This window comes from Sylvia atricapilla, chromosome 8 (assembly GCF_009819655.1).
Source record: "Sylvia atricapilla isolate bSylAtr1 chromosome 8, bSylAtr1.pri, whole genome shotgun sequence".
In the NCBI taxonomy this organism is placed as follows: domain Eukaryota; kingdom Metazoa; phylum Chordata; class Aves; order Passeriformes; family Sylviidae; genus Sylvia; species Sylvia atricapilla.
In genome coordinates this window covers 10,344,600-10,364,091 of record NC_089147.1, presented here as the reverse complement: position 1 = coordinate 10,364,091, position 19,492 = coordinate 10,344,600, and the positions used below count along the sequence as shown (strand labels likewise).

At 46.5% G+C, this 19,492-nt stretch overlaps 1 protein-coding gene across 2 annotated transcripts in view; it reads left to right on the top strand.

Moving 5' to 3' along the window:
* MXI1 (MAX interactor 1, dimerization protein) overlaps nt 1-19,492 on the top strand; it is a 56,016-nt gene that overhangs the window by 3,958 nt on the left and 32,566 nt on the right. The window contains exons 1-2 of one of the 2 annotated variants that reach the window (XM_066323604.1): nt 5,720-6,128; nt 6,863-6,995. In XM_066323604.1, the coding sequence (XP_066179701.1) occupies nt 6,056-6,128; nt 6,863-6,995 (206 nt within the window). In that variant the 5' untranslated portion in view covers nt 5,720-6,055. Of the gene's footprint in view, nt 1-5,719; nt 6,129-6,862; nt 6,996-19,492 lie in introns of those variants that run through there. The other variant, XM_066323603.1, reaches the window with a different exon arrangement.

The window sequence follows — 19,492 nt, the reverse complement described above, 5'->3', positions numbered from 1 at the left end:
CTTAGTATCCAAGGAATAGAAACGTCACATGAAGAATGTTACAGTGGCTGTTTTCAGAAATGAAAGTTGTGCTGAGGGCAGCTCTGTTGATAAATCTGTAACCTCTGCAAATGCCACTTCATGAATAAGCATGGCTGGAAATCTGTAGCAGCTGAAATGCTGGAATTTGGAAGATGTTTTTAAAGGGACCTGGAGTAAAATCAGCTGAGGATTAGTATGTGTCAGGCATCCCCTTAGTGTGTATGGACTCATGTTTTTGTCAGTAGGAGTTGCACAAACACGTGATGAATCCTTTGGATATGATGACTTATCTGTAATAGGCATGGTGTGTAATGCATTCTGATCTCACTACAGATACAGCCCTGTGTTGCCATATCCTCTTCCAAAAGCATGAAGGCAATCAAGTCTCTGTAACAGGGGTGACAAGTTCACAAGACACACAAGTCTAATAGAGGTGTGCATGCATGGGACCATGGATCTTGGCCCCTCGCAGGAGACAGCTAGATCTTCTTCAAGTGCTGGCTGTGTTTATTGATCTTCTGACCAGGAGTAACAAATAGGTGACTTTAGATTTGTCCTTTGCCCCTGAATAATCCTCTCTGAGGGAAAGGACAACTGAGTCTTGCGGATAGGTTAACAGTATCTTCATCATGTGGCTCCTTCCGTTGTTTACGTGCTGTTTAGGGTCTTTTTCTGACAAACCAAAGAAATGTCAGAAACCTGTAATTAGCAGAGGGCAGAGGAAGCTGAGACTGCCTTTGGTCTGTGTTCAGAACTCCCATTGTATCAATGAGAGCTGACCACGTGGCTCAAGGTCAGTGTAGATGGTCTTGGATCTTATGGTGATGTGATATGTAGAGCAGTGTGGGACCCCTTTATTTATGTATTTTTCATCCAACTCACAGTAAACCCCTTTCATTCCTCCTGGTTCATGACCTGGCTACAGTGATTCATGTGTTAGCCACTTCCAGGTTGGGGTATTTTGACTCATGCTGTTTGGACCTCAGCATAGAATTCAGAAGGAAGCCACAGCAGGAGAAATGATAGGGCAGAGGTAAAAACATGGAACTGTGCCAGAAGCACCTCTGAGAACCGATCACATCCCTTGTCAGCAGAGCATCCTGAGAGCTGGCAAAGCACCTTCTGCCACTGGCTGAAGAACCCTACCTTCTTGTTATTTAGCTGAAAGACTGTATATTTTTTCTTAGGGGAATTCCTCTTAATTTTGCAGCTGGATCAGTTAAGTGACTTAATCAAAGCCACAGAGTAAGTCACTGGCTCAGTATAAATTTGGGCACAGCACAGGTCTGAAAACAGAGCACATCTCCTGGAGAGAAGGAGCAAGTGGCCCAAAGAGCCAATAGATCTGTGGCTTTTACCTTATTGTTTGGCAGAGCTTAATCTTTGAATCAGTGTGCACTTTATTCCTGTTCAAACCCTTGGATATCCCAGAGGTTTGGTTCTGAGAAATGTCTGTTCCCAGTGGTGGTTGACTGTCCGTCAGATACCAGTAGGAGTGCTGAAATGGATTATCTGATGCCTTTCAAAAGAATGAAGCTCCCGGATGAGAAATGAGGCCATGTCCTGTAGGCACTTGTAGGTCCCGTAGTGAAGGTATTGCAGGCCTTGGAAGGGAGTTGAGTAGGTGGGACTTGGATTGTTTTCCAGTCTGCTGCTACAAGTCCAGCAATACTGAGCTATTATAGCCATGACTACAAGTATAGAGACCTGTTTGTTATAGTGTGTGCTGATCCGTTGTTCAGATGTTGTTCCCCTCACTAGAGAAACAGGAGTGATGTGGATCTGCTGTTTCCAGAAATTTGGGGAATCACTGAATCTTTGCATTGTTTTGAGAGTGCCAGAAAATGGTTGCTTCCAGGGATCTCTGTTCATGCTTTGATTGCACAAGTGTTAGATTTCAGAGGATTGAAAACAATATTAAGAGTTTGGAGGGTTTGTGTGAACATGGGCAAAGGAAGCGCTTATGACTGTTGCCATCTTGATGTTCCTCCCAGAAAATGCAAATGGCTGGGGACAGGAGGATTTTAGCAAAAGCCAAATACAGAAAGAAAAACAAGGCAGCTTAGCCAAAGGGATTGCCCTTATTGAAAACAACTTCCACGTTGCAAAGCATTGTGTTATTTCTAAGGTTGGTGTTCAAAGCAGAGGGCTGGGCATTTTGATTTGTGAGACGTGTTCCTGTTCCACCTCTGACTTAGGGTGTGTCTTCATGTGAGCAATTATGCTGCTTACACATCAGTTTCCCTTCCTGCAGAGTGGAAAGAAAATAGCTAAAGTAATTTCGGGTTTGAGAAGCTTAAAACATTACTTTTGGAAAGCTCTTAGAAAATTTCCCTGATGGAAGTCGCTAGTTTAATGCAAGTGATGGTGATGTTGATAAAAAACAGATCACATCTGTTGTACTTGATGAAAATAGTACAGCAGCATTTCAGATGTAAATATTAATTGATTTCTGCACTGCAGATTTCTTCTTGGATATTTAAATTATTGCTAAGGAGGAGGGAAAGGCTATCAGGGAGATTAACAAATCCATTATTAAGGCTGGAAATGGAGGGTTGCCGAAGTGCCATTTAATAAAATGTAAAAAGCCCCTTTCTAAAGGGCGAAGCAGCAGAACACACAATGAAAGTGAATCACAGCTGCCAGAAGGGATGCCAAGCAGCAAGCACTTATAATCAGAAAACTGTACTTACAGATAATTCGGAGCCACTAAATTAAATGATCTCATTCTCCCCTAAAATACTCTTCCCTTAGCCCCTCCCCAGTGTTGCCTGTGGATTGTTCAACCACATTTAAAAGCTGACTTTGGGGGCTTTTTGGTCAGCAGTTGAATGGCAGCGGGCCTCTTAGCGCTATTTACTTTTCACCCACTTTTGTTTCCGTCACACTGGCATTTTGCAGGCTGACCTGCCCACACGAGCACTTGGGATGGCAACTGCAAGATTTTACAGATCTGCTCTAGCTCCATAGTTGGCTTTCCTCTTCTCTAGAGCTCCTTCTTTGGGGAAATGTCCCACAGTTTATTCCCAAATTTGTCTTTGTTTCACAGAGATTTATTTTTTTTTTCTAATTGTACATTGTTTACTTCAGAAACAAAGACTTGGAAGCTGAGCTGAAGTGGAAATGCAGGAGCTTATCCCACATCATTTCACACAGAACTGATCCTGCTGTTACTTCATTCCAGGGCTGATTTAATTCACCGTGTGTATCAGGGCCCTCTCCTTCATCCTCTTTTGTTTTCTATCTTGAACTTTACCTTCATGAGGCTGACACTCTGACACGCTCCTAACCTACCCCTTCATTTTCCAGCCTTGGCTTTCCCTATTTAATCCCTAGCGTGGCATCACATATCTCCCAGTGTGCCATCAGAAAAGCTAGTGGCAGTGGATGGTCACAAAGGCCTGTTTTGCTGTGATTTTGGGACTTCATCATAAGTTTGAGGCGTTGGAGTTGAGAGGTTTGTTTTTTTGATGTTTAGCATTGCTAATCCTGAGAGGAAAATGGCTCGCTGCTTTTGGAAGTAGGTTAAAGGAAGCACAGTTAGAGCCCAGAAATGCTCTTGCATTAACCTCACTGTTGTGGAGATGTCTGTGCACCTGTGTCCTTTTCCCTAGTCCAGGATCTTGTGAGTAGTCCTTGAGACTGCTCAAATTTGGAATTTTCCATGTGCTTTTATGAGTCTCCTCTATGGGCAGTTTCCAGTGTAGAAATATGAGGTGGGGAGAGAGAATACTTCGTTCCCTGAGTTCTCCCCCAGACAAAAGCCAGTCTTTACACGTGCTGTGGTGTGGCTGGCTGTAGGTGTATGAGTGGAGATTGACTCCCAGAATGAGGGAGGGATGTCCCTGGAAGTCTCCCAGCTTCCTTTATTTTTCAGCTGTCCCACCTTAAGAGAAACAAAACAAGTCAACCCCTAGAGATTCAGAGATGAAAAGGTCTGTGCAAGAACTGAATAGTGGTATTATTTTTACCTCCATCAGCTGCAACTCTGCAGTTTTCTGAGGAAACCTCAGAAATGGTGAATCAGCAAATTATGTGTAGAGAAAAGTTAGCTATCCTGAATCCACTTTTTTCAGGCCTTCTCTAGTTGAGTCCTGCCAACTCTTGCAACTCCATCCCGAGTCTTCTGACACTTTGTGCTCTGCCTAAAGCCTTGCTACCACACGTAAGCCATTGATGGAGAATCTCTGATTTTTTTGGGATTTTTTTCAAGGTACTTTTCCATCTCCCGTTGTGATGGCGGAATGTTTGCAAATGTAACCAGTCATGGCCTAAAGGTTCAGAAAATAACCCCAGTCAGAGCTACAAAACAGTCTTTGGAGGGTTTCTAAGTCAGAATCAGTTGGAGATTCAGATATTTACTATGAATGTTCTGATTCTGATCTTGAATGTTCTCTGAGTGCATCCTTTTTGAGTAAGTCAAATATTTTAGAGACTGGTGTCATACAATTTTATGTTATCAGGTTTTAAGCTCCGTTCCAGCTAATGCTGAAGTCAGTAAAATTCAGGGTGATAGAAGTGATCCAAGGGTTTGTACCTGCATGAAAATCAGGATGTAAATACATTATTAAAATTCTGAAAAGAGCGATCATACGGAAAGGTGTGTGACAGCATTTGTCAAAATGTTGAGATGGTCACTGTTCTGCCTTGTTAATGTGATACTTTGAGTACAGTGAGTTTGCTGTCTATGGTGTCTCTTGTCTATGCTCTTAAATCATCTGTGCACATTGAAAAATGGGTATTGCTCCTCAGCCCTCCATGAAAAACAATGTATCAGTCACTCCAGGTGGGAATTCCTGGCAGCATTTTTTAAGTTACATCTCCACAGGTGAGATGTGTAAAGTTTCCACCCTGTGGCTGTGTCGTTTGTAGCCTCCGTGCTTTATCCTTGCCCCAGCCCAGTCAGTTCCATGTGGGTGGGCGTGGAGCCTTCACCTGCAGCTGTGTCCAGTTCTGGGCTTCCCTGTTCAGGAGAGACACGGAGTGCCTGGAGCAGGTGCAGTGGAGGGCTACAGAGTTGATCAGGGGACTGGAGCGTCTCTTCGGAGGAAAGGCTGAGGGAGCTGGGCCTGTTCAGCCGCAAGAAGAGGTAACTGAGAGTGGACCTTATCCATGGCTGTCTGTTTGAAGGGAGGTGTCCGAGACTGGGCCAGGTTCTTTGCGGTGGTGCCCAGAGATGGGACAAGTGGCAACGGACAGAGACTGATACACAAAAGTCCCACCTGAATATGAGGAGCTGTGCAAGTAACTGAGCACTGGCGCAGATTGCCCAGGGAGGTGTGGAGTCTCTCTCACTGGAGATGTTCCAGAGCCATCCGGATGCAATCCTGTTCACGGCTCTGGAGTGACCCTGCTCGAGCACGAAGGCTGACCCACCGCGGTCCCTCCCAGGGTGACCCGCTGTGATTCTGTGACCTGACCACCACGCCCTCGGGGTTGGCACGGAGCCATCACCTCAGGCGTGGGGACGCGCAGCCATTGCCCCGCGAGGGTCGCGCGTGTGTCAGGCGTGTGTGGCAGCCCCCGACACGCTCCGGCGGTGCCTCGGCGCTGCGGGAACTGCATTTCCCAGCCCGCCCCGCTCCGCCCCGCCCGCCCGCGGGCGCCGGGCAGAGGTAAACAAAGTGCTGCGAGGCGGCGGGCGGGGCGGCGGCCGGAGGGGCCGGTCCCGCCGCGGGGCTGCGGGCCGAGGGGCTGCGATCCTGGCAGGGCCCGGCGCCGGGCTCCATCCGGGCTGGCCGCGGGGGCGGCGCTGGGCCGGGCGCCGGGGACGGGGCTGGGGCAGGAATAAGCGCTCGCCGCTCCCCGGCCGGAGCGTCCCGGAGCGGGTCCTTCCCCCGGCATTTCCTCGCGTGTTCCCGTGCCGCCCCTCGGCCCGCCGGGACAGCCGCCCCCGGCACGGTGTGACGAGGCTCGGGCGCTGGGCAGAGACGGCGATCCCCGGCGCCTCCCCACCGCAGCCGCCCCCGTGTCCAGCGGGGAAGCCGGGAGCGCGGGGGCGGAGGGCGGCCCGGGGCTGCGGAGCCCCCCGGCCATGGAGCAGGTCCAGATGATCAACATCCAGCGGCTGCTGGAGGCGGCCGAGTATCTGGAGCGAAGGGAGAGAGGTAATGGGGGGAGGATGGGTGCCCTCCGTGAGGGGAGCGGGTCTGGGCTCAGATCCCCACCGCGGGGAAGAGTAACCCCGGAGAAGGGATCAGAGCGAGTGTTTGCTGGCGGGATGGCGGTAAATCCCCAGCGGTGAGGGGCTGCGTGAGGGATAGGGCTGACGAGTCCTCCTGGAGGCGGTGGGTGAGGTGGAAGGTTTTTGCAGAGTGGGGGAGATTGACGTGGATGTGGTTTCTGGGAGAAAAAGGGGGGATTGGTGCGAAAGTTTTCCACTGGGCAGGAGGGATGGTGGTGGGTGGCTCTGGCTGAGCAGAAACGTCCATGGCACCGTGAAATCCATGGCACAGTGAAATACATCTGGTTTGCCTGGTTCAGATAGCTTGGGCAGGAGGAGAGAGGTGAGGCACTCTCTGGACTGTCGTGGTATTTTTAAATATATTTTCAGTGTTTGAGTGGTGGTGTCCTTCTTCCAGGGTTGGCAGAGACTTTATACTTCCCTTCCTTCCTTTTCTTCAACTCCCAGGCCACTTCCCTGTGAATATATCCTGTCATTTCCCTGGGCTGTTGTGGTTAAGGGCCTCCCCAGCTAGGCCAACTGGTTAGTGGTGAGGCCTGCCTGCTGACTTCTTTCTTTTATTTTTTCTTTTTTCTTTTTTTTCTTTATTTTCTTTTTTTCTTTGCTGCTGCTGTTTTGTTTTTGTTTTTAATGCCTCGCCTGTTGGTTCTCTTGCAGAGTGCGAACACGGCTATGCCTCAACCTTCCCCTCAGTCCCAAGCCCTGGGCTCCAGGACCCAAAGCCCACGCGGAGGCTGAGCCGGGCACGGAAATACAGCGGCAGCGGCAGCATTGCCAGCATTGCCACCAGGTACATGGGGCAGCGCTGGCTGCGGGGCCGGAGCTGCCGAACAACGTGGGAGGCAGTGGAGAGAAACTTGCTCTCTTGGGAAAATGGGAAGAGTCTGGACAGCTAGAGGGATCCAGAGCTGGGCCACACAAGTGCAGCGTCAGTTCTGGATCCATAGCACTGGAAGAAGAGGGGACACAGGGGAGCTGGATCTAAAGTGGCACTGCCAGCTGACACCATGCCAAGTCTGAGATGCTGCAGAGGGAAGGGGAATAGGGAGATCTGCTCATGAGGTTTAGGGAGGAGGTAGGCAATAGCTATTCCCATTATATACAGCCGATGTCTTTCCAACCCAGAAATCACTGCTTTTAAGGGATAGTGCATGTGCAGCCTGGGTGCTCTGGGATTGTAATGACAGGCATGATTCGAAGCAAGAAAATGTTTTGAAATGGATCCCCTACAACAAATGGGAGAGAGGGAGATGACTGACTGTAATGTACAGCATGTTAAAAATTCAGTTCTGGAAAACAAAGCTGTCTTTCAGTCTGCCTTTCAGGGCAGTGGGATTTCCCAGCTTTTGATAGCTTGGTAATTGTAGAACTCCGTGTTTTTGACACTTTTCTTATTATACAATGCCATGTTTCTTGGTTTCCTAAATCTAGAAGAGACAACAGGATTAAGCCTATCACATGGTGCTGTGGTTCATCTGCCTCTTCTCTCTCATTCCTGTTCTTTTTTTGTTGTTGTTGTTTGCTGCCTTCTGTAGATTTGTTCAGACCTTGTTGAGACATTCTGGGATAGAGAATCTTTAGAAGCAGAAAGTATGCCTTTGAAAAGGCGTTTGCAAGCTTGCTTTTGCTGCAGCGAGGCCTGTGCAATCCATAAAATGGTGGCAGGTGGCTCAGGTGATTAAGGCTTTCTTAAGGCCATTGGGAAGGACCTGTAAAGGCCTAAGGGAAAGGTGCCTTTGCCTGCAGTGATTCTGCTTCAGCAGCATTTGATAATAAAGGTTGTCTGAAGCTATGTTAGGACACCTTGCTGTGGGGAAGTTTTCTTCATCAGGATCAGCATATCTTGAGCTCTTTGTGTGCTGAATGTTTGTGTTTGCTTCCCTGCTTCATCCGGCCTCTCCTAATTTGAGGGCAGTTGTAGCTCTTTACTGTTTATCATGAACCAAAGCCCCCAGTCCTGTGACTTTGTGTTGGAAAATGATGACAAATGCTGGATTGAGGTTGGTATTTTTCCCTCTAGGTTTCCCACATACTATTTTTCCATCCCACACCTCTTTGTCTCAAAGGCCTTTGTCATGGCAACCTGCCCTTCTCCAGAGGAGGGCTGGAAGCACATCCCCCTCAGGAACTCCTTAGCACTGAATCCAGCAGCCTGTAGGCTGGAGAGGGATGCAGAGCACTCCCAGTCCCTGGGGCCAGGGTGCTCAGCAGGCCCTGCCAGCACAGAGCCCCAGGCACAGCTCTCCCGGGGCAGCTCTAGTGCTGACACCAGCCCGCTGGGCCCTTGAGCCTGACAGCCTGAATATGTTCCTGTGGAGGGAAGGCAGCAGAGGAGCAGAAGAGGCACTTTCTAGTCTTACTTAAACCTTCTTTATACGAGGAATACTGAGGCCAGATTGAATCTTTAGAGTGAGAGCGTTGTTACCCAGAGCGTTGCCTCCCGTGGGTGTTTCAGCCTTAGGGAGTGACCAGTGTCAGGTCTGCTCCAGGCAGAGACCAGAGTGGGTCTTTTGGGGAGCTCAGACCTTACATGCACATTTGGAAATGGAAGTTTCTTTTAGCACAAGTCGTAGCAGCTTGCACTTGCTGTAGGAGATGGCAGGCCTTCCAGATGGCTGAAGTGCCGGGAAGTGACAACTGTGAAGTTTAGGGTGCCTCCAAATTCACTGCAGTGTCTTTTGTGTGATGCTGAGTATAGCATCAGCCTTGTTTAAGGAAGGCTCTGTATCATCTCTTCCTGTTAAAATCAAAGGGGCAATTCAGTAAGTTCTGTCTAGTGGAGTTGGAATGGACTTTGAATTAAATATCAAGTCCTTGATGAGGAACAAAACTTACATTTCACGTGTGGACAAGAGATTTTCACAGATTGCTTTTGTCTCAAAATGTTTCATTAGTGTAGAGAAATTATGCATTTAGATCTCATGCAGATCTTGTAATTTAACAGCCTCCTGTAAAAATGTCTCTCGAGCAACCTTCGGAAAGTGACAATGTTTTCCTCTTTTTTATTTATACACTTTTACAAATAGGCACGTGTACATTATTGATGGTCCTTATTGAACCAAATAATCCATGATTTTGTGGTGCAGGGTATTTACAAAGCCTGGTTGCTTGTTTGATTCATGGTTTAAGTCCAGGTATTCCCCTTCAGCATTTGCAGCCCAGACTTGACAGCTATTTCCTCCAAACTGGCTCTGTGCTGTCACTGCACAAACACCCAGAAAGTTCTGAGGAGGAGACAGCCCAATTCTGATTGGCAATGGTGGTGCAAAAATTATTCTTACAGAACTATGGTGGTCTCATAGGCTTAGCAAAATAATTCTTTCCTACCCCAAATAGGGGTGTGCAGGTAGGAGGGGAAAACATTGCTTCATGATTTCTAATTCATGTGATGCAATTTTAAAGAAGGATGTTGTGTGTCAGGTTCTCTTTTCCTCTGCTTGTCTCCATTGTGCAACCAACACATGGAGATTGCTGCAGAGGGCTTTCCTCTGCAATCATTATCTACATGAACATGCAGTGTTTTGTGTAGATATTTGAAAGACCTCTTGAGTCTTGAGTTTTAAACACATAAATGTGTTTAAAAATACAGTTTCGCTTTAGTTGGGGATATTTTGGTATGGAAGATTATACACCTGCAGAAAATAAGTGGAGAATCAGAGTCATTCTTACCTGGTGTTTATAATAGACAAGGGAACGTTTTGGTTTTTTTAACAAATCCTACTTAACACATATAGAGAAGCAAAAACCCAACTAAATTAAAAACCTAAGTTAGCCAACATGTTACATTTGAATTGAAGATTGCCTCCTTAAATTTGCTCTTGAGAAAAGTATCTTCTGGTTTTTGGAATGGGATGAAAAATGAACAGAGGTTTGTTACAGCATGTAGCATCACTTATTTAATGTTACTTTCTTCAGAAGATGTTTCTGGGGCAGAACCTGAGTTCAAATAACTTACTAGAGAAGTGAAATAGTCTGTGCTGGGAGTCCAGTTCTGTGGGTAATTAACTTGCACTCAATATCACTGGAAGCTGCTCTCATGGACCCTACATGTGCAGTTCTAATAGACCCAAGTATTTGAAAGGTTCATTATAGTTAGTTAGGATTAGCCTGGCTTGATATTTATACATTTTGGAAAATAATTGAGAAGAGTTTTTAATCAATTTAAATCATTGTGTCAGCAGGAAATAAAATAAGCAGTAGGGTTGCTAAATTATTTTTGCCCCAATAATACCGTCAGTTTAATGAAGTTAAGATTTATAACGAAATCCGAAATTATGTTACAATATTAGATTGTCATTTGTGTTTTGTTTTTATTTAGGCTCTCAGGCATGCAGAAAACCTGTTGTTTTTTTGTCTAATCCTGGGCAAATAGCAAGCATCCTCCCAGCAGCCCTGGGAGCCCTCAGCTCTCCCAGGAGGCCCATGTTGTTAAGGGCTCTCAAAGATTCTGTTGCTCAGTTCCATGGGGGAGGGTTTGATCTCTGTCCAGTTTCTTTTTCCTTTTATTTTCCTCTCTTCCCATTATCCTCCCTTGTGTCTGGGGCCGCTTCCCAAGGGCCTTTCAGACACCTGCAGTCTGGTAGCAGGTTGCTTGCAGAGCTTGGAGTCAGTAGATATGATGAGTATGGTAAGGGATTTTGGACATTATCGTGGAAATCTGGGTGTCTAGGTTTCTTTGCCCTTCTGGCTGTTCTACTGGTTCAGCTCATCATTTTCTCTGTCCTTGCACTCTGGTCTGCCCACATGAAACTTTCTTTCCACTTCTAAATCCCATCACTTGGTTTTCTGCTGAATCTTCTCTATAGGCCTTCGCTTTCATATCCTTTGAAACTCTATCTAGAGGGTCAATATGGGACTGTACTGCTGAAACCCTCAGATATTCCTGGCTTTAAGCTTGATTTGCTCACAGTGTCCCAGAGCAAGGACTGAGGGATGGGTGTGTAGGTGTGCATTAGGTACTCCATGTGCCTTAGGTGATGGCTTCAAGTGGCACAAGTTCACAAACACGGCTGCAGAAGCTCAAAGGATGTGGCTGCAGGTGAATCTGCAAGTCAGCCGTGGGTGTCTGGTGCACAAGAAAGCTGATTTACTGCAGCAGCAGTGCTGTGTACCTCACTGTGCAGGGGAGGAGTAGGGGGGTTGGTGAACATTGCACAGTTTTAATATATTATCTTTTCTGTCAGAAGAGGTTTCCACCCTCCACATCGTGCTGCTGACTGAGTATCTGGCAATTTTCAGTCCTTCCTAGAGGCTCTGGAGTTAGGACAGTGCTGTAATTATGATTTTATTGGGAGAGAGGATGTGCAGGTGCCTGAGTGGTTTGCCTGTCTTGTGTAAGGAATTCCTGAAAGAGCAAATCGCTGTGTCAGCTCTTGTTGATCTGTTTTTCTGCACAAAGCCCCTACCCCTGTCTTCATGTCCCACATGTCCACAGCTTTTCTGCTTCCTAGTCTCTATCCCTTGTTACTTGTTTCTGGATGATACTTTGTTTATTTGCTTATGAGTATTTTAGAGTTTTTTTAATCCTCTTGCACTGGATCACACACCACTCCACAGCTAGTGGGAGTTTAGTTTTGATTTGCTGTGTGTGGGTGGGTTAGAATCTGGCCCTTGTGTAATATGGGGGGGATAGAGGCTGCTTTCTGCCTCAAGCCTTGTAGTACCTTGTAGTGAAACTCTGTTCGTGGATCAGGACCTGGCTTTGCTTCACAGAGTACAAATCCACACGTGTAAAACAGAGAATGTGTGAGATCTACTGTGCCATGCTTTGAGTTATGCTTCATTTTGATAATGTTCAGGCAGTGTGATTAGTATCTGGGAGCTTCATCTTGCTGTTGAAGCTTTGTCTGAAGTACTTGGAGACATGATCTTGCTTTCCAGTAGAAGGTATACCTGAATATGCTGGGTAATTTTTCAAGAAAGGGAAGCTGAACAAAGCTGAGCTGTTAAGGATGGCTTTTCTCATAGAGATGTTGAGGGAGACTGGCCAGCAGTATTGAGTACTGTCAGGTATGTGTATGACTTCTTTTTGAGAAAGCTTAATCACAGTGTAAGTGTTAGGCTGGGAAACTGGATTGATGGTCCATGCACAAGAGGCAAATCACCCCATAATCAAATCCTACTGTCTTTGTAGGGTTGTCCTGGCATACAGGTGCTCAGAGAGGGCTGGCAGGTAGGACTGTACTCACATAATTCTGCTCAGCCTCAGCACATCCCATCTGCCCGTTCAATGTAATTTGCCCCAGTGCAATCTGCAAGGGTAGATAAGCAACTCCCAGTGATGCTGGAGTTTCTGAACCTGCCAGCACTACACTGTATGAGATCCTGCCACGATTTGGAAAACAAAAAAGTACCTGATATAGGTGAGGTTTTGTATACTGTGTTCTCCCAGTGGTGCTTGGCTTTGCAGTACACCTGGCAGATTTCCAGGGAAAACACAGAAAGTGGGGTGAACCCAGCAAATGGCCTAAGAAGCACAAACCCCACTCCCAGGTGAGGAATGAGGCCTCCAAAAGTGCAAGAGCTGATGTAGCAATTTCCATGGGGGAACCCACTGTGTTCCGCTTTGTCACCTTGTTTATTTTATAACCCTCCAAGGAAGAAGATCCTGTAGAGCTGCAGTTCCTGTTTTCCTCTGTGTAGTAGCAATATAGCTGTGTAGAGGGATATCTGGGCGGCAGGGAGGCTGTGCAGAAACCCACAGTTCTAGGCTCAATTTATACTTTGTACTTTCAGTAGTTGTAAAATGTAATTTGTATTCTCTTTAGACTATCTGAGTTGTGCAAAGAGGCCTTAGTGTAAACTAGAAGTAGGCCCAGTTGTTGATGTTATCTGCAACTGAGCTGTAATTCTCTGCTGCAGCATCTGTGTGCTGTGAAGTGTCACTGTGTGTGGCTGAAGGCTCATGACCCCTTTGTCCTCCCAGATTTGGGGAAATCCTCTACAGGAGTGTGCTGTTTTGCAGCAGTGGGAGTTAGTCAGCGCTCATGCTGTTGGTGTTGCAGCACTACCCAGTTGGAGCTGTGCTGCAGCTGCCATCCGCCAGTTTGCATCACTGATCACAGCGCTGGTATGATGGCAGGAAACTTCACATTTTGGTTCTTACGTTCTCAGGGTCTCTTGAAATGTGAAGCTTGTCAGACCCAGCCCCCAGAGAAATTTGGTGTCTGGGATGGTGGGGAGGATGTCTGGGCCAAACCTGGTCAACTGTTCCTGCAATTCTCTTGTTTTCTCTTTCTATTGTGCAGGCAGTTCTCTTTCCAGTATACAGGCAGTTCTCTGGTTTAAGTTGTATTCCTTCTTTGTCAGTTGTTTTGTTTTTTTTTTTCCATCTCAGCACATTTGTACTCTTTTTATATCTTCTCTGTGTAATGCTTCATTCAAGACACATGCAGGGATTTATCCTTCATGCTTTTGTTTAACCTGACCTGGTGCTGTGCTCGGCAGTGAATTGGTTGTCACCTGTAGTGTTGTTTCCATCTGCTCCTCTGTTTGTAGGTAAGACTGAGTTTTTCCTTTCTTGCTCCTGACTGAGCTTTCAAATCCATTTCTATTTCTGACCCAAGCAGACTGGTCAATGTCCTGCTGCTGAGTTAATTGTCTTGCTTGTTGGAGTTCCTGCTGTTCGTCATCTCCTGATCCCTCCTGACAAACTTCTGCCCAAATTCAAAGACTGGCTGCTATCTGTTCTCCTCCTGAGAGTGTTGGCTCTTACTCCCTACCTTCTTTGAACCAACAAAGATAGGATTTGTTTTTGTTGACTTATTTTGGGCTCTCTTGATCAGAGGCTGTGGGTCTCTGGGGCTGTGCACTTGGCTGGCCTTTGCCTGGATCTCTTCTCTATGAGACACTGCCTTGTTGATCAGCTCAGAGAGAACAGGCCTGCTTTTTCCATCTTGCTGGATATGTTCCCATCTCTCTTTTCTGTGTTCCCTACTGTACTTTCAGTCCTTTCATTCTCTGATATGAAAGTGATTTCACTTCAGTTCTGTTGCTTTATGAATCCAGTTTGAAGTAGCCTTAAATGATTTCCAGTATTATCCTAATTACTTGTTTATGCTTTGCTGCATGGTCTGTGGCAGGCATGTGGACTGAGAGCAATTCTTTTTGATTCAGTTTTGATCAAAGTTCTTCTCCATAAAATAGTCGATTATTTTCTGAAAGCTTCTCATTTATCTCCTACCATCTGTTACACCATCAAAAAGGAAGAAGTTGTGGGAAAGGACAGATGACATTGGGATTGCTGTTGGGACTGCTGCTCCAGTGGTCATTGCCCAGGTGCCTGGGCAGCACTAAAGCAGAATATAGGCATAGTAAGGAAACATGGCACTTATGGTTCTGGTCTGCCTTTAACAGTGAGGCTACAAAGTGCAGCAGTTCATGAACTGCTTCACAAGCAGCCTGGCCATCTGGGAGCTGTGGGAGGTAGCCACCTTGCAGCCTTCATGTTAGTTGGTGCTGCTTGTGAGCCAGAACTGTAAGAACAGAAGAAATCGAAGCTCTTCCATTTTTCTCAGCATTTCTTTTCCATGGATTTCCCAAATGCTGGATGAGTCTGTCCCTGTTGACAGAATACAGTCCCAGACTAAGGATATCTGGGTTCTCTTCCTGATTTTCTTACAGCCTTTGTGCCTCAGTTTCCCTAGTGCACCGTGTAGCTAACAGCGGTGTTAATGTATTTTGCTGTTTTAAAGTTTATTTCCCCCTGCCTTCATGTGCAGGCACAGTATTGCAGCAGTATAGTTGTAACATGAGCGATAACTAACAAGCCTAAATAGAAGTGAAGGAAGTCTGGCCTGGCCCACAGCCATACAAATGCCATCAGTTTCTTTTCAAACAAAGTGCAGTTCAGTCAGGTGGTGTTTACTCAAAAAGCCTCGTTTTCCTCAGTGCATGTGAAGGCAGTTTCTTGAGGGCAGAAGATGCGTGTTTGCAGAGAAGTACACGTTCCCCAAACAGACTGCTGCACTGCAGAGGACACTGCCTAGGCTATTTCTGGAAATGACCGTCTTCCTCAAAAGGGTAATGTTATGTGTGGGAAGAAGCATGGTCTAGGGCAGGGGCCTGGCGTGCTGGGCCCTTGGATCTTTTCCTCAGTCTGCTGCCGAAAGGCTGCATGATCTGGGCACGTCAGATGACCTACATGGGTCCTACCATCTGCACATTATATGGCTCCCACCATCTGTACATTGGGGTAATGCACACTTTTCTAATCCTGTTTTCTGGAAGCAGTATAGATGTTTTGGAGCTTTTAGCTGCTTGAAAGAAAATGAGACTTAAGCTTCTAAGTTTTCGAGGTAGATTTGAAATTTGCCTCCTGTGTCTTTATTTTTTTTTCTGTGAAGCACTGCAATGCAGGTACCAGCAACTGGGATACTGGTTCTGATGTGGCCTTGGAAGGGGCCAAGTCCCTGACCATGTAGTGAGACTCACATATCCTGCTGGAATCACATATCCTGGGACCACATAGAGAAGTGTTTGTATTTTTCTGTCTGATTCTTTGTCATGCTCTTCCTTGTTCATGGGCAACCTTGGAAGTGCCACAGTGACATTTTTCTTCAGCAGGTCATGAAATACACAGTTTTGTCAATGTATTAAAAAGAAGGCAAGAATCTGTTTACAAGAAGCTCAAACTCCCTTGCATCATGGATCAAATAGAGGAATCTTGCCTTGGCAAAGGCAAAAATATTCTTTTTCCTGACATGTGAGAATCTACCTGAATTGTCCAAGTTCTAAATTGTTGTAGAAAATGTCATCTGCTGCAAGATTAAAGGGGATGGACTAGGGTTTCTCTACTGAAATGGCTAAAGTACTTCACCAAGTGAACATACATCAGCCTTTGTCTCTGATCTGTGTGTACCAGCCCCTTTTGACGTGGTTAACTGTGGGTTGGGAAGAGAAGGAAGTGGTTTCTGTAGGACTTTTGCTCGCTTGTGGCAGAAGTTAGAAGGCAGACAAATGGAACAATGAATACCACTTTGGAGAACTTGGCTTCACTCTTGGCTGCTGTCAGCTGCCCAGTGTCCAGTCAGGAAACCCCTTTCAGGCCAGCTTGTTATGGGAGACCCCAAATTGTCTATTCCTCACACTGATCTTTTCCAAGATACAAACCTGGGATCTGGACTGTGGAAATGCTGGTGGTGCACAGCCAGAGGGGGCACCCGCAGAACTTGTGCTCAGAACATGTGAAGTGGCCCAGAAAACCAGGTCCTTTAGGGTTCATGGAAGTGCTCAGAGGGACATGAAGATGCAATTCTGATTTCTCTGTTTCCTAGCTTCCAGTTTGGAAAGTGATGAAGCATGACAATAAATGTGCTCGTGAACTGCCCAGCCACTGCTCTCGGTGGGCCTGTCGAAAAGCCTGTAAGGAAAGCACCAGTTCTGTATTCAGAGCAGGGCTTGGCTTGAGGCCATGCGTTGAACAATGAAGAGAAAACAAAATATTGAATAGCTGCTTGTTCAGCAAACCCAGTTCCTCTTGGCCGTGCAGAGCCCTGCATGAGGACAGTTTTCCCCTGGCATTTGGGGCTAGGATGAACATGTAGGGTCTCAGGTGGTGCAGGAAAAAGCCCACACCAGCACACTTGCTCCCAGCCTGCACAGTGGGGAGGGAAGTCAGCTGGGGACTTCTTTGCTGGCCCCAGACCGCAGCATTGCATGCAAACAACATTCCTGCTCTGGCTTGGAAAACCTTTCCCTGCAGAGTGCCACCTTGTGCTGCGTATTAGGATGTTAGTCTGGTTTGGGGAAGCTCAGCTCTGGAACTGGGATAGACTTCTGGTGCTCAGCAAGGAGGAGCTGTCTTCCTGCTCTTTTCTCCCATGTGCTGAAAAAGCAGAACATGCAGCAAGAGAACAATGTTGTTTCCCCAGCTGAGCGTTATGTCTGATACGTCTGTTGGTTGCATTTTATCAGTAAGTTAATACTGCTTTGCTACTGGCTCCCATTTTAGATTGTTCTCTGGCACTTTGTACAGAGATGTTTGAGAGTCAGATTAGCCCACTTGGCAGACAGTGGGCAAGACATCAAGACTGGCTTAAGTTTGGGTTGTTGTTGGTTGTGGGATTTTTTCTCACTTTGCCACTTACACATCACAATGGTTATGTGTTTTTTTGGGGGTATTTGACCCAAGAGTCAGATGGCATGAGAGTTCATGTTAGCTGTGTCTGGGGTGCCTGAGAGCAACTATCTTATCCTGGGGTTCAGAGAACCTCAGTTAAGTACTCTGGTCTGCCACAGGTTTCTTGTGTGACGTTGGGAAAATTACTTATAATTTCTGAGTGCTGGGGTTGTCCCCTTGGATAAAAAGTATTATGGAAGACTTAATTTGGAAATGTTACAGACAGAAATAATGGTTATGGGGGAGCAGGTATCAAATTGAGAGAGGCTGTGTAAATATGGTAGGTGACTTTAAATATATTTACTTCTTGAAAGGAACTATGCAGTATACTTCTAAAAGTTGTTTTGACTGAGTCTTGCAGGAGACTTTCCCAATACTGTGTAGAAACCCAGGGGTAGGTGACTTTCTACAGTTATGAACCACGTGGAAGAGCTCTCTTCCGCTCTTTGAGCTGAAGGCAGACTGTGGGGCCATTTCTCCTTTTCCAAAGATGAACAAACATGAACAGATGCCAGTACGGCTGCGTTCCCTTCTCTGTTGGAGACAGAGAATGTGAACTTTGGAAAGGGTCTGGCTTGATCCTGGGAAAACAGCTTTGATCAGAGCCTTAGGAGGAATCTGATACCATGTCCGTCTAAGAGCGACAGAAAAACTAGCCAGAGTTTGGGGCCACGTTAATCTGGTGCATCTCCATTGACGTCAGTGAGAAGGTGAAACGGTCTGTTCTATCCCCTCACCTCAGCTCCTCGTGGAGCAGAATTTACTCTGGGCCTCAAGGCCAGGCACTGTAGGGGGTCCTGAGGTAGTAATGGCTTAAGATAATTTTTGTCTCTGGTATTGCTTGGAAGGAAACATGTTGTTAGGTTTGCTGATCTGCAAGGCTGAGGTGATGCTCTTGTTAGACTTGAGGCTGCTACTTGCAACGGGCATAAGGATGGCAGCAGAAGGATTCCTGCTCTGGCTGTGCCATCTTCTGTTCAGCTGCATCTTGCCCCTCTCCACTGTAGGAGCTCATGGCAGGGCTGAGTACCAGAAGTTGCTGTGCTCCCAAGGCTCCCCTGAAGCTCTCTGAGGGCCAGACTTCTGGGCCTCCTAGAGCTGAGGTGGGTTCACAACTCCCTTAGAAAGAGCTGTTGGCCATCTCCATCTGGACAGGAAGAGTTAACTCTGGTGCAGCCTGCATTTGACTTGCCATTGGGCTGGAAGCCTCACGTGCTGCTGCTGGTGAAGGTTCTTTGTGGCCTTCTCAGGCTGGCTTCTGCACTGGCTTCATTGGCTGCTATGGTGTTGATCCACTTGGAACCCTGGCAAAACACTGGGGTCTTCAGCCAGTACATTCTGTTTTGTGGACACAGATGGATTTAAAATGTAAAAAACCTGTTGATCACCCTTCTTTTCCATGATTTTATTTTGTCATTTTTGGGGACCAAAGTTGCATAAAAGAGAACAGTAATGTAGTTCACTGGTTTCAGAAGAGTTGCTTATTCTTGGCTTGGGGAATGGAAGAAGGCATTTCCTGCAGGGGAATTTAGTGGCCCAGTGAATGGGTGTCAGCAGAGCCAGAAGGTGGGAAGGGTCTGTAAAATGAAGAAGAATGAGCTTGTATATGTTGTGATGATGCATAAGCAGGAGAAGTAGCTGAACCTGAGTGAAGCAAGACAGAAAGCAGTTGGCCTGGTCTGCAGATGAACGTTCTTGTTTTGCTAAACATGATTCAGACAACTGTACCCTAATTTTCACATGCTGGTGGGATATTTATTTCATTATTGAAGGCTTGATAAAGCTGAGTGGGGTGAGTGGATTTGGAGAAGCACTGGGTCTATGTAGGCATTAAGGATGTACTGGAAGAGACCCCTTATTTATGGCCAGCAGCACCTCCTGAGACAACAGTATATCTGTTGTGGTGCAGATGGAGCTCTTGGAGTCCTGGACTCCTCTGGAGCCAGGAGCTGATGCCAAATACAGGCAGGAAGATGATCAGGTTCAAGAGAGATGACAGGATCAATGGGTCTGAATGCCATCTGTGTATTATGTAGGACAAGGGCTCTTGAGGACTGTGTTCTCCTCAATAGAAAATAGTTACCTCACTGAGAACCCAAACTGAAATGCAGATGTTCTGCAAATGCATGTATTGGCCCATTTATCAATAATAAATGTGTAAACCAGAA